Source organism: Pinus tabuliformis, chromosome 7 (genome assembly GCF_031772625.1).
Source record: "Pinus tabuliformis cultivar Carrire ecotype Pingquan chromosome 7, CPIR1, whole genome shotgun sequence".
NCBI lineage: Eukaryota > Viridiplantae > Streptophyta > Pinopsida > Pinales > Pinaceae > Pinus > Pinus tabuliformis.
This window is the reverse complement of record NC_142293.1, coordinates 303,661,847-303,675,021: the sequence shown is the minus strand read 5'-3', so window position 1 is coordinate 303,675,021 and position 13,175 is coordinate 303,661,847. Positions and strand designations below refer to the sequence as shown.

Sequence of the window (13,175 nt, the reverse complement as noted above, 5' to 3'; positions counted from 1 at the left end):
GACTTAGCCGACTCTTTCCTTCATCGGATAGCGGCTCGGGAACAAATTCTCCCATATACAGATGTAGTAAAGTGGGCAATTGAAGAAATCCCAATCACAGACAGAACTTTCTGCACCAGAGATGGGAGAATCTTCGGTTCATTCAAGGCTGATGATTTGAGGCAAATGTATCATTTTCCTGAGCCAGAGAAGAAGTACAACAAGGCATTTCTGGAGAAATTCCGAAATGAGAATGAAACTGAATCCGAACCCATTCGGGAATGGAGGCAAAATCCGGCGAAACACAAGCATGAAACTTCCGGTAAGTACTCTGTTGATTCTCTATGTTCTCTGTATTGTTATGCTAGGATAATGATGTGTAGATTGTGGGGGTTGCACGATTCCGCTAATTTCACTATAGAAATGGTTCCCTTGAGGGAAGCGGCATGTAATAGTGAGATAATGGATTGGGCAACCATACTGTTAGATAAACTAGCGACAGCAGTTCTTAGTTTTAGAACTAAAACTTTCGTCTCAGAAAGGCTTATTCCCCCATTCTATTACAGTGCTTATATACTAGATACCCTGTGTTTTAATTCTGAGTTTCCTGTACTCGGCTGGAGGTGGACTCCACAAGACCCCACGCCTATTCACATATACCATCAGAAATTGTGGAAGACTTCCTATAAGCACCATTTGTACCAAGTCTGCAACGGCTTCATGTTACCCATTCATCATTCTATTTTTAATAAACCTGCTCCCAAAATTTCTTACCAAGCAGGGATTGATTTGACATCAATAGGAAGATGGTTCGGAGAGGAGAAATTTACTTATGTAAGAATTTTCGGCAGCCAAGCTGAACCTCATGTCCTTCCTTTGTACATACCTGACAAACTGCTGGCAAGGGAGATAGCCTATCAGATTATTGCCGAAGGAGTTACACAAACTCTAAAGAAAAATAAGAAGCAGGTCTGGCCCTCCTTTCCTCTGAGATGTGGTGTCTACACTTTGCATGATTTTAAACATGCGGAAAAAGAAGCTACAAATATGAAATCATTAACTCTAGCGACTCTCCCTAACAGGTGATTTGATCCCAACAAAGTCGCCTATAATGCTCTTGAACAGGCCAAATTGACAAAGTTTGATCATATAGAAGATAAGTTTGATGACCTGTTCTCCTCAGCTGAATCAATGTATCAAGTTAGATCGCCGGCCATGATGGAATACAAAGATGAAGGGTTAGTTGAATTCAACAGACTTAGAGAACATAGGTTGCAAACTCTGCCTCTAGATCTGTTAGCAACAACCCCAGAAACAAGACCAAGCGAGCCTGAACAACAACATTCAAAGGAACCGCCGGTTACAACAGAGAAACAGGAGAAAGTGCAAGAGGAAACCCAGACTAAAGAGCAGAAACAGAGCAACATAGAGGTGAATGTGGATACTCAAATTGATCCCAAATTTCTCCAGGAATGGTAGCAATTTGATTCAATTATTAGTAGTCTTGAATGCTCAAAGGACACCGAAACTTTGAAAGCGGCAAATACACAGGAAACCACTTCAAAACAGGTTCCAAGTGGAACCAGCGCCCTACCCAGTTCAAAGGAAGTAGAAATAATCCCAAAGGACCCCTCCGATCAAATTATTTTGCAGATAGAAGAAATTCCTCCCTTGGATGTCTTCTATAGCCCAAGGCACAAAGCTGTGGTAAAACGACAGAGGAAGAGGAGAAGGACTGATCCACCTTCCCTTTTCCCAGAACAAACGGTCACGGGCAATGTGGTTTGGAAGGAGGAATTTGACCCCTCTGATGACCTAACAAAACTATCACAATATGCTGGAGCCTATTCGGCAGCAACAATAGACAAGGCATCAAAGGTGAGTCTTTTATTAAAAACAAAAGACCAGGAAATCTTTTTATTGCAAGCACAGCTAACAGAAGCACAGCAGAAAACAGAGCAGGCAGAACAGTAATTGTTAACACAACAGCAAATAAATAATCAATTAACTCAACAATTGCGGGAAGAGAAACAGAGGACTGATCACATCGCAATCCAGAAGCAGAAAGTGTTGTCTGAGGCCTTGGCACAACTGAGGGCAGCAAATGAACAAATGCTGAAGTCAAAAGATGAGCAGATTGCTCAACTATCAGCACAGCTTGAGAAGACAAAGGATCTTCCACAGATAGCCGAATTCAAATCAGAAGCATTACAGTTAAATAAGGCATTAATAACACAAATCAAGCTTCTATGTCAACAAATCGCCCAGGTGGAACCATTATGCGATTTGATGGCATCAATAAGTAAACAAACAGAAAAGGCTAGAACAGACTTGGATCAAGCTGAAGAAACATTAACTGAATTTCTTGACTGGCAAGATACCGATCAGGGACAAGCGGAAAATTTACCAAGAATTTTAGAATCACATAAAGAAATATTATTTACAAAATGGCAGTCCCAGTTAATGAAAGCAGAGAGGGCAATTTCAAGATGCAAATCAACCACAAGTAATTTGGTTGAATTGGTTAATAATACTCTCTACTTGTCAAACATGATTTCCCAATGCACTCCTGGTAAATTGACAGCGGCGAAAACATTGGAGCAGTCATGTTATCCAGATCTAGAGAAAAATGGGAGATTAATTGCTGGAATTAACAGTTTAACATGGGACACCTATTGGTTCTTCTTGGTAAAACCGCACAGTCAAAGAGCCGCCCTCAAATGCCTTACATATGCAATCGGGTATATTATCACCGATATTCAAGATGACACCTATGCCGCCCAGCTTAACTCTCGCCTCAACAGACCGCCCGAAGTGGAGCCAATGCTTGCGATAAGTCAGCTCAAGTTTAAAGGCAAACAGCCTACTTGATGATTCATGCCGCCGACTGCCAGGTTGCTGAGAAGGAGATATTCAAGATCATTTGATACCAATTAAGTAGGATTTCAGTTTCATAGATAGTTAGTTTAATTCAGTATTTATAGACCCTTTCATTGTTTTGGAAAGGGTCGTAAAGTTTTGTACATGACTTAAAGCCTGAAGTTGCACTACTGTACTTCAGGCATATTCTTTTATAAAACTGGACCAATCATTCTGATTTTGGCAAAGAAGCTTTTATGCAAATGTGCACTACTGTCTTTGTTTGAAAGTATTTCTGCGTTAGAGGAAGAATCTCAAATAGCGATTGATATTGGGAGTGACTCGCAGCTCATATGGTACTATTATCTATGTCTGAATCCATTCTTTTTATATGAATTGTTATTTGATCGCCTTTGCTATTATCAAATATATGTATGTGTTTTAACAGCATTTCTTTATTCCCTCCACTATTGGATGTTTATGGTAATGCTTTTCTTTTGATCATATATGTATTGATGATATAAATGATGAGTGTAGCAATATTGCGTTAATCACCTTGTTTAACTATTTAAGCAAAGTAATCCTTGAATGAATAAATGTCCATGTTTATTAGATGGAGTCATCTATATGCCTGTTAATAAACATAGATCATCAAGCGCTACACTTCAAAGCACAATAGTTCCCGGGATTAGTATTAATTCTTTTATTTTGCTGATAAATTAAGTTATTCGCCTATCATTAGATTAGTCAATCAATCATTCATTCATCCCGTTTATTCATTACTGGGAAACTGGTCCCATTATCCCCAGTCGGAGCCACCATTCCAAACGGAAAAGGAGTTGTATTAAGGTCCGGACTGGGTGGTTATCCGCCAATGTTGATACAACGATTTTCGGGGCATCAACACAATGTCCATGGAAAGTATTTAACATGGGTACTCCTTGGATGAGGAATCAAATTATGCATCCAATGAGTGTTTTTTCTCGAAATTTGAGTAAACCAATAGGGAGATTATATGTTGAAAAAATAGTTTTTTCTTTTTTCCCTCTAAAATTCAATGATGTAATATAATCTTACTTAATTATTTCCACTATTATTTTATAATTTCCTTAGGAGGCCCATTTTAGACCTCAAAATTTGCCTAATGGCTGAAACTCTATCAGAGCAACTGATTTTCCACATAGAAAGAGAGAGAGGGGTATTTTTGGTTTGAGAAGACTAAGTTATGAAAAAAGTGAAAAAGTAAAAATAGAAAAAGTGTCAGAAATTTTCATTATTAGCTATGTAGGTTTGATAGTTGGGTAATGTAAAGGCTAAAAATCCACTTTATTAATAACAGATTGGATGCACTTTAATGACAAAATCCTCGTGGATTGGAAAACCTAATAGGAAGAGGTACAGTTTTCAGGAACGACACACAAACCATTTTTCGCACATTGGTATGCCTCATTATGGCATACCGTAAATAAATAGAGGCAAAAAAAAAAGACAAAACAAAACAAACAAACAAGAACAAAAAACAAAAAAAATAAAAAAATAAAAAATAAAAACAAAAAACAAACAAAGGAAAACAAAAACAAACAAACAAAACAAGAAACATGACTTTTTATGTGTACAAGGAGGTCATCAGGTGGATGATCGAAAGTATACCATACATACCACCACAAATAGTGGAGGAATATAAGGGGATCCCGCACTTTAAGGTGACCCAACATTTTATGTACATACAAGTGAGCAGGGATCCTATAAAGAAATGTCTTCAAAGCCACTATAGGTTGACATAGTTGGAGGTAAGAAACAATATCAATGATTGGGATTCAAAATGGAAGATCCCATTTGAGGAGATAGAGGAGGAAAAAAATATAGTAAGTAGTAAGGAGAACTTTGTGCATGAATATGCACAGGAGAAAGAACAAGGGAATGGCACAGGAGGTTTCCAAAAGAATGATACCATGTAGGTTGGGGAGAAAAGGAAGTAGCAACAAACAAAAAAAGAAGGAACTTCCCAGGAAATACTAAAGAGAAAATCCACAAAGCTAGGGGTCACTCAAATCTATTCATTATTTGAGATTACTTGGAGAATATTAGGGACCAAGTTAAAGAGAAAGTAGAGGAAGCATTGGAAAAATTCACACAACAACAACAATAGATACAAATCAGAACATAGTAAAATTAGAGCAACTATGCCAATTATTGGAATCCATTATATTATCCATAATGCATACAACAATGACAGAAAAAAGGAAGCACAGAACATAACAACAGTCACAGAGCCAAGAACTATGCAGTCCCAAGCATCAGGGGAGTAATATGCACTACAGATTTCGTTGAAGGCAATGGAGTTTCCAACGGTAGAGATGCAACAATTCACAGAGGGATTCATCCATGTGGAATTATACTATCACAGTTACTATTGGACATGTTGAATCAATTACAGTTAAGTGCTACAAAAGAGATATAATTTCACACAACTACAACAACAATATAGTTGACACAATTATCAACATCAAATGAGGCACTTTAGGCAGAAATAATACAGTTGGTCACAGAGAAGATGCAATTCATTCAAAGAGAGGAAAATCCAAGGAAATCAATCGAGGAGGTCTACAAAAACCTCCCAAGGGCCCAAATGGAGGTCGAAACACTAGTAGAGGGGAAGTTGACAATGATAGGTGAGGTCATTCAAGGCCTCAAAGCTAAGGTTGTAGAGCTAGAGTCGTATACTAATAAAATAACTACACCTAAAGAGAAATCACATAAACAGAAAAAAAAGTGATAAAAATGACTATAGAATAAATAAAAGCATTAGATGAAGAGTGAAATAAGATATATGAACAAGGAAAGCAAATTTGGACAAGGTTGCTAAAGTGTGAAGAGCTCAAATAAGTAGTGCAGAATATCCAAGCAATGCAAGAGAAGGCACAAAATCTTAAAGATAATATGAACATGCTGCCAGTAAATAAGCGTGAGATTTAAATGTTGGAGAGTGCACAGTTGACTACACAAATTAATCAAATGATATTTTACCAATGAAATTTCGTGTAGAAGATTGAAATTTTTCAAGTTGAAGCACTAACAGTCATAGATGAGATCAGCATTGTAGAAAATCTGATGGTAGGTTAACCTGATAACGCAATATAAATCAAAGTAGAATACTATAACCTACTTCTATTATCAATTTACAGAAGCTTAAAGATCGAGCTGAAAAATATAACCAAAAGAGGAAGAATCAATCGCACAATACACATGAAAATACTTTTGGGAAATCCTCAGCTAAAAACCCTACACTATTGTATTATCATACATGGTGGAAATACATAGGAATTATACAAAGCCTTAGCTCTCACAGCTATCTAGATCTCAGTACAATCCTCACATATGCTCACAAGCAATCTTGGCTTCTCTCTAACCTTCCTCTCTACGCTCCAGTCTCCTATTTCCTTGCGTTGTTCCTTGTGGATGATACTCCTTCAACCAAGTGGAAAACCTCTGTCAAAACTACGCAATCCTCAAGGATTAAATCATTGACTGCATGCATGAGTTTTTTCCATGAGAAAACACATGCAACTGATAGTACATTGTCCTTGAACACTAATCTCAACTGGGTCTTTCTCAAAATAGATATTCATGAGTTTCTGATGAGGGAATCTTCAGTTAGCTAAAGTAGCATTAGTTGAGTGCATGCATGCATCAACTGACTGTTAACTCACTATTAGTTCCTCAAACAGTTTGGAACTAATTTAACTGGACTTAACTCAATAAATTGAGTTAACTAATTACAACTCAAATATAACTCAATCTTATCTCCTTAATTTAAGGGATAACTCTTGCATGACTTCAGAAAGATTTCTAACTTGAATTTCTCTAGCTAATTAATTTAAAATTAATTAATTAATTATTTCCAAGTAGCTGTTAAGACTAAATTCGATTTTAATTCACAATTTAATTCAAGGAAAAATTAAATTGGAATATTCTTGTTGCCACATTTCAACACTCCCTCTCAACAAGAAAGGGATTATCTACCACCCCGATCCTGTCTCTATGGAAGTCGAATTTACACTTTGACAATGCCTTTGTCAAAATGTCAACATCTTGCTCCTCTGTCGAAATATACTGCAGCGACATGATCCTCCTTTCTACACAATCTCTAAGACGATGATACACACTACCATCAATAGCTTACTTTACCTTGTAAATCTAATGGGAACTCACAACTGACTTGTTCTCCGGTCTCGGAACCACGTCCCAAACACTGTTACGAACTACGGAGTCATACTCCTCCACCATAGCATCAAGCCAAATCGGCTGCTGCACTGCTTCCTCAAAGGAAGATGGCTCGGTCTCAACACATTCCCCAATAAGGGCCATGTATCCAGTGTACCTCTCAGGTGACCTCCTCTGTCTGCGCTAAGAAGATGGTGTTCCCACATTTTCTCTCGCATCCTCCAACAATCTGTCAGCTTCTCTTATGTGCTTTCGCCCATCTCTGGAAGGCTCTGCTTGAGTGGATGTCTCCATTCTTGGAACCTCCGCATGTGGCTGCTCTGCATCAGCCTGAGGCTCCTCCTCCTTAGGAACTAATAGTTCCTTCACGGCCTATAGTTGGAGCTCCCTCTAAAGGGAAATTCACATGGCCTTCTACTCATCAAACTTGAGATCACTGTGAACCATTGTCCTCTTACTGGTAGGCAAGTACACCCGATAGTTTTGAGGTGTATCAGTGTACCCCACAAATATCCCCAACTCCGTTGTTGGCTCAAGTTTCTTCTGTGCATCCTTTGTCACATGGAAATATACTAATGAGCCAAAGATCTTGAAGTGACCCACATCTGGTCTCTTACCAGAGAAATCTTCCTCTGGTGTCTTCATCCCAAGTATGCGATGCGAGAGTGGTGGGCCTTGGTCATGCAGCTTTGCCCATGCTACCCCTACAATAGTTATGCTCTTCCTCTCAGCCACCCCATTCTACTGTGGGTTATGAGGTGTCGTCAACTCTCATTTAATTCCTTCTGCTACACAGAAGTCCTTAAACTCTTGAGAGACATATTCTCCACCGTTTTCACTTCTCAAGGCCTTGATCTTCTTCCCTAACTCTTTCTCGACCAAAGCTTTCAACTCACAAAACTTTTTGAATGTTTGGTCCTTCTTTTGTATGGAATAAATCTAGCATTTATGAGAATAGTCATCAATGAAAATCACATAATACCTTTGCTTCGATGTGGTTGCCGTCGAGAATGGTCCATACAAATTAGTATGAACTCGCTCTAAGATAGCCTCTGCTCGACTATCTCGATCATGAAAGGAAGACTTGGTGTACTTTCTCAAGTTACAACCTTTGCATGTGTCAACTTTCTCAAGTTTACCTTTGGGAAGTCCTGTAGATATCTGTTGCATTATCTTCAAAGCCCCAACCGCCTATACCACAACTCGCCAATGTCTTGGCTTTGCACCAATTCTGCTTTCGTACTCAATGCTGCACAATCATCTTCCTCTAGTTTATAGAGATTCTTCACCTGAATCCCTATCCTCTTGGTCTGACCCGTAGCTATGTGTCTTAAGAACGCCTTTCCTTTACTGAAGACAACATTGTATCTTTTGTCCTCCAACATCACGACCGATACCAAGTTCTTCTTCAGTCCAGGCAGATACTTCACATCTGTCAAGGTGAGAGGAGCTCCATGCTCCCTCTGAAAACTAACCGTGCCCACTTGGATAACCATGCACTACAGTATATTATGAAGCAGCCAAAGCTTAGCTAGAAACATGCCAAATGGGTAGAGTATCTTCAAGGTTTCCCATTTTGTTTTGAAGCATATAAATGGCCAATCAAACAAAGTTGTAGATGCCTTAAGTAGGAGGAATGTATTATTTCAAGAGAGTCAAATCCAAGTGTTGGGTTTTGATTTTCTTAAAGAATTGTATGAAATAGATCCAGATTTTAAAGAGGAATTTGAAGCTTGTAAAAATCTTGTTTTGCTGGATAGAAGTAGATGGTTTGATTACTTCTTACAAGATGGACTGTTGTTTAAGAAAAATCGGCTATGCATACCAAACTGCTCAATGAGGGAGGATTTAATCAAAGAAAACATAGTGGAGGACTTGCAGGACATTTTGGCATAGAGAAGCCTTTTGAACAGTTGAACAGATTTTATTTCTGGCTGAAAATGAAATCTGAAGTGGAGAAGTATGTGAAAACTTGCAAAGCCTGTCAATATGCAAAGGGAAGGAGGCAAAACACAGGTTTGTATATCCCATTACCAATTCTAGATAAGCCTTGGGATATGGTAAGTATGGATTTTGTTTTGGGTTTACCAAAGACTCAAAGAGGTAATGATTCCATTTTTGTTGTAGTGGACATATTTTAAAAAATGGCACACTTTATTCCATGTTACAAGACTAGTGATGCTTCTCACATTGCTAATTTGTTTTTTAAGGAGGTTGTAAGATTGCATGGGTTGCCTAAGAGTATTGTCTCAGACAGGGATTCCAAATTTGTTGGAAATTTCTGGAGGAAACTATGAAAGAAATTGGGAACTAAATTAAGTTTTATTTCTGCCTATCATCCACAAACTCATGGACAGACTGAAGTTGTGAACAGGAGTTTGGGAAATCTTTTAAGGAGTCTTACTACAAAATATCCAAAGAAATGGGATCAAGTGTTGGCACAAGATGAATATTCATATAATGACTCACCTAACAGGAGTATAGGATAGATTCCATTCCATATTGTTTATGGAATGCATCCAAGAGGTGTATCTAAGTTAAGAAACTTGGGAAAAGAAGAGATGAGAAGTGCAAGGGGTGAAGATTTTACTTTAGAAATGCAAGAAATACATGAACAAGTGAAACAGCAGCTACAGGATAGAAACATCAAGTATAAAACTAGAGCAGACATGAGAAGAATAGAGGTGAACTTTGAAGTTGGAGATCTGGTTTTAGCACATCTTAGAAAGGAGAGGTTTCCAAAGAGGGAGTATAACAATTGAAGTTCAAAAAAATTGGACCGTGTAGAGTGTTGAGGAAATTTTCTGCAAATGCCTATGAGATTGAGTTACCCCCTGATGTTGGAATATCACCAATTTTTAATGTTGCATACCTGTACAAGTATGAAGGTGAAACTACAGATGATATAGCACAAGATCAAGAGACCCAAGAGATTGACTGGGTAAAACAGTTACCCACAGCAAAGAATTTGCAACCAGAAAGAATTCTGGACAAGAAGGTGTTTAAGAAAACAAGGGGATGAGAATACTTCCAATATTTGGTAAAATGGAAGGATCATCCAATTGTTGAAGCTACTTGGGTTACAGAAGACATGCTACAGAAACTGGGCAGTTTTGTAGATGAACTCATGGATAGGAGCCCATGAAGAATTTTTTCCTTAGGAGTCTGATGCAGGAGCATGTGACTTGGAGGGAAAATCTTCAAACTTATTCCAAAAATCCAAAAAAATATACAGGAAAAGGAGTGAGCTCCTTTAGCCAGCAATTTCCATGCTTTTCTAGTTTAAGATAAGGATAGAATTAAGAATAATATCATGCTGTAATACTCACTTATGGATAAGTTTTGTCAAGCTTTATGCATAATTTCTTTAAATCGCTCTATGTAAAAGGCATGCTTTTGTAAAGGATAAGGACCAAGAAGGCTTTATCTATTATTTTAAAAAGGAAATAACGAGATGCTCTGAGGGAGTCGAACCCGAAGGCATTATCATCTGCAAAAACTCTTTCTGTGCATATGATTTTTGGGTCTCTATTAAAATGTTACTTTTACGGGTGTATCAGTTCCGGTTCTATTCTTTCCTACGTTTCATTAATGATTCAACCTTTATTTTCCAATTAACACTTAAGCTTAGGCCTGTTGGGTTGTTTTCCTTTCATATCGGCGAGCCTGGCTTCTTTAATTGCTTTACAGAGCTCCGCAGTGGAAACTCTGTTTACACAAGAAATCCATGAAAAAGACTTGATCTGGACGAAGTTCTGGACCTGAAACATTATTGAATCTAGTTCATACCCATATTGGGTCCGAACCTTTATCGCATCGCAGAACCACAAGTGGAGTGGAAGGGACCTTTGGAGCCACCGAAGTCCAAAACTCTGATAACTCGGAACCAAAACTCTATAGAGCAGGGTGAATAAGGTGTCACGTCCGCAAAGCTGATCGCATCGCAAGATCGGAGTGGGAGGAGCCTAGCATTGGGGGCATTGGAGTCGCCGATTGTGACCTCCGATAACACTACGTGTTATCGCATCGGGGAAATGAGCGTTGGAAGGGTCGATGGTTACGCCGATAGTGTTAATTGCAGCAAATGAATTTCTTGAAATTAAAGCACCGATAGTGTAATTCTTTAGAATCAACACTATAATGGTATTAAGGCACCGATAGTGTATTCTCATTCCTCTGGAACGAAAAGCCCGCGACTGTGTATTTTTCGTTTAAAAATGCATTTCCCTCTATTTACAGGAACGATAATATATTTCTATAATGCTATGGAATTATAGGCCGAGAAAGGGGAAAACAGGCATATTTCTTGAAAGTGCCAACAACAAGCGCTAGGGTGATAAGAGGAAAACCTCATGAGACAGCGAGTCTAACATTAGATGACTGATACACCTCTTGAAGTAGAAAGAGGAATTCAGCCAGAAATTGAAGAAATTATATCAGGCCTTGGACGTTTGTCCATATTGCCACCAAAGCAAGAGCATAGGAGTCAGCATAGAAGATAGCAACAGTAACCTGGAACACAGAGGAAGAGGAAGAAGTAAGGAGCATAATATGGACCAGCCCAAAGATATGCTGGACATAGAGATTGAAGAAATGTGGCAGCAAATGATGAAGCAGTCCAAATGGAGGAAAATGGTAGCAGCAACAAACAAGATCAATCAGAAGTTAAACCTGATTGACAGGAAGAAGAAAATGGAGCAAAAGATAGTAGAAGTGCGGCAACAATAAGGGAACAAAGCATCTGAACAGTTACAGAACAAAGTATGGGATTCAGGAAGACCAAGAACAAAAGACACATGATCAGGAGATCATGAATATTTTCTACTTTGGGAGTTTGATGCAAGAGCAGTCAACCCAAGGAAAATCATTGTAAATAGTAGACATAGGGGGTCATGCATTTTAGGAAATAGTTTTCCTAAGTCTCAAAATAAATAAATGAGAACATGAGTTGTAGAAGTCAAATCCAACTCTTAAACAGTTCCATGATTCTAGGAACAAGAGAGTGCTTTTTGGCATTAAATAGGAAGTTGATAAGAAGACTTTTCTGTTTTAGAAAAGAGCAAAAGATGGAATGGATAAAGTCTCAAGGAGACTTATCGGCCACATATGCATGAATGTAACGAGCTTTAGGCTTTTATTAGAGGATTGATTAGACCCTTCAATGATCTGATCCAATGTTTCTATATAAATATATGTAAGCCTACGGGCAGGAGGAGGAGGCCACCAATAGTAGAATCTAGCTTGTGTATGTGTGTGATCGAGACCGAGGAGTCTCGAATGTAATCTTTTTTTTTACATTAATAAATGCAAAGTTATTTCCTGACTATGTCATAGTATTGAAGTATTTCATGAATGATTTACTATGAATTCGTAGGCTTTGCAGGTTGCAGGCAGAATTCTGAAGGACGCTGAGGGACGGAGTGATTCAGAGGAATCACAATGGATTTCGAATCCAAGTGAAGAGACAGAGGAAGATCTGGATGAATGGTGTAGTGAGGATGTGCTTAAGAGTTAAGCTTAGAGAAGCTGACCAGTGGAAGGCAGAATTCTGAAAAACAAGCAAAGAAAGAGGAGCACGATTCAGAAGAATCAAAATGGATCATTGAATCCATTAGAGATCTGCAAGAAGGACAGAGATCAAAGGAGTGTGAGGAGTTTAAGCTCATAAGGAAGAGTGAGTTGTGAATGAGCAAAAGGCTAGAACCTTTAAAGAAGCCAAATCATCGAGAAATTGAAGAAAATAGTGTAACATTCCAAGTAAAAGGGACAAGCGGAGAAGTCTAGAAGTGATACTCAATAGTCGTTGGATCGTCAAAGATCAATGGCTACGATTGAAATCACAATCACATTTCAAAGGTGCCAAGGGATAGCGATAACAAACCCAGCGATACTCCAATGAGCGATGTGGCAATATCGCCAACAAACCCGATCGGTGATCCGATAGTCAAAGGTTTAAAGCGGAAGGAGTCAGATACGGGTGGGTGAGCAATATCTGATAGCGATTATTGGAATATTGCAGCTTGGACCCATCGGAGTTCGGTGCAACAGAAGCATGGAGTAAGTAGTGACTGGACCCGATGACAATCATAGTCGAGGGTCTATAGTATTTGAGG

The 13,175-nt window shown here is 38.6% G+C and overlaps 1 protein-coding gene across 1 annotated transcript in view; it reads left to right on the top strand.

Moving 5' to 3' along the window:
• Nucleotides 1–12,577, top strand: part of LOC149247073 (uncharacterized) — a 28,694-nt gene extending 16,117 nt beyond the window's left edge. The window contains exon 2 of the mRNA XM_089443325.1: nt 12,446–12,577. Coding sequence (XP_089299451.1) covers nt 12,446–12,577 — 132 coding nt within the window. The remainder of the gene's footprint in view (nt 1–12,445) is intronic.
• Nucleotides 12,578–13,175: the final 598 nt, after the last annotated feature.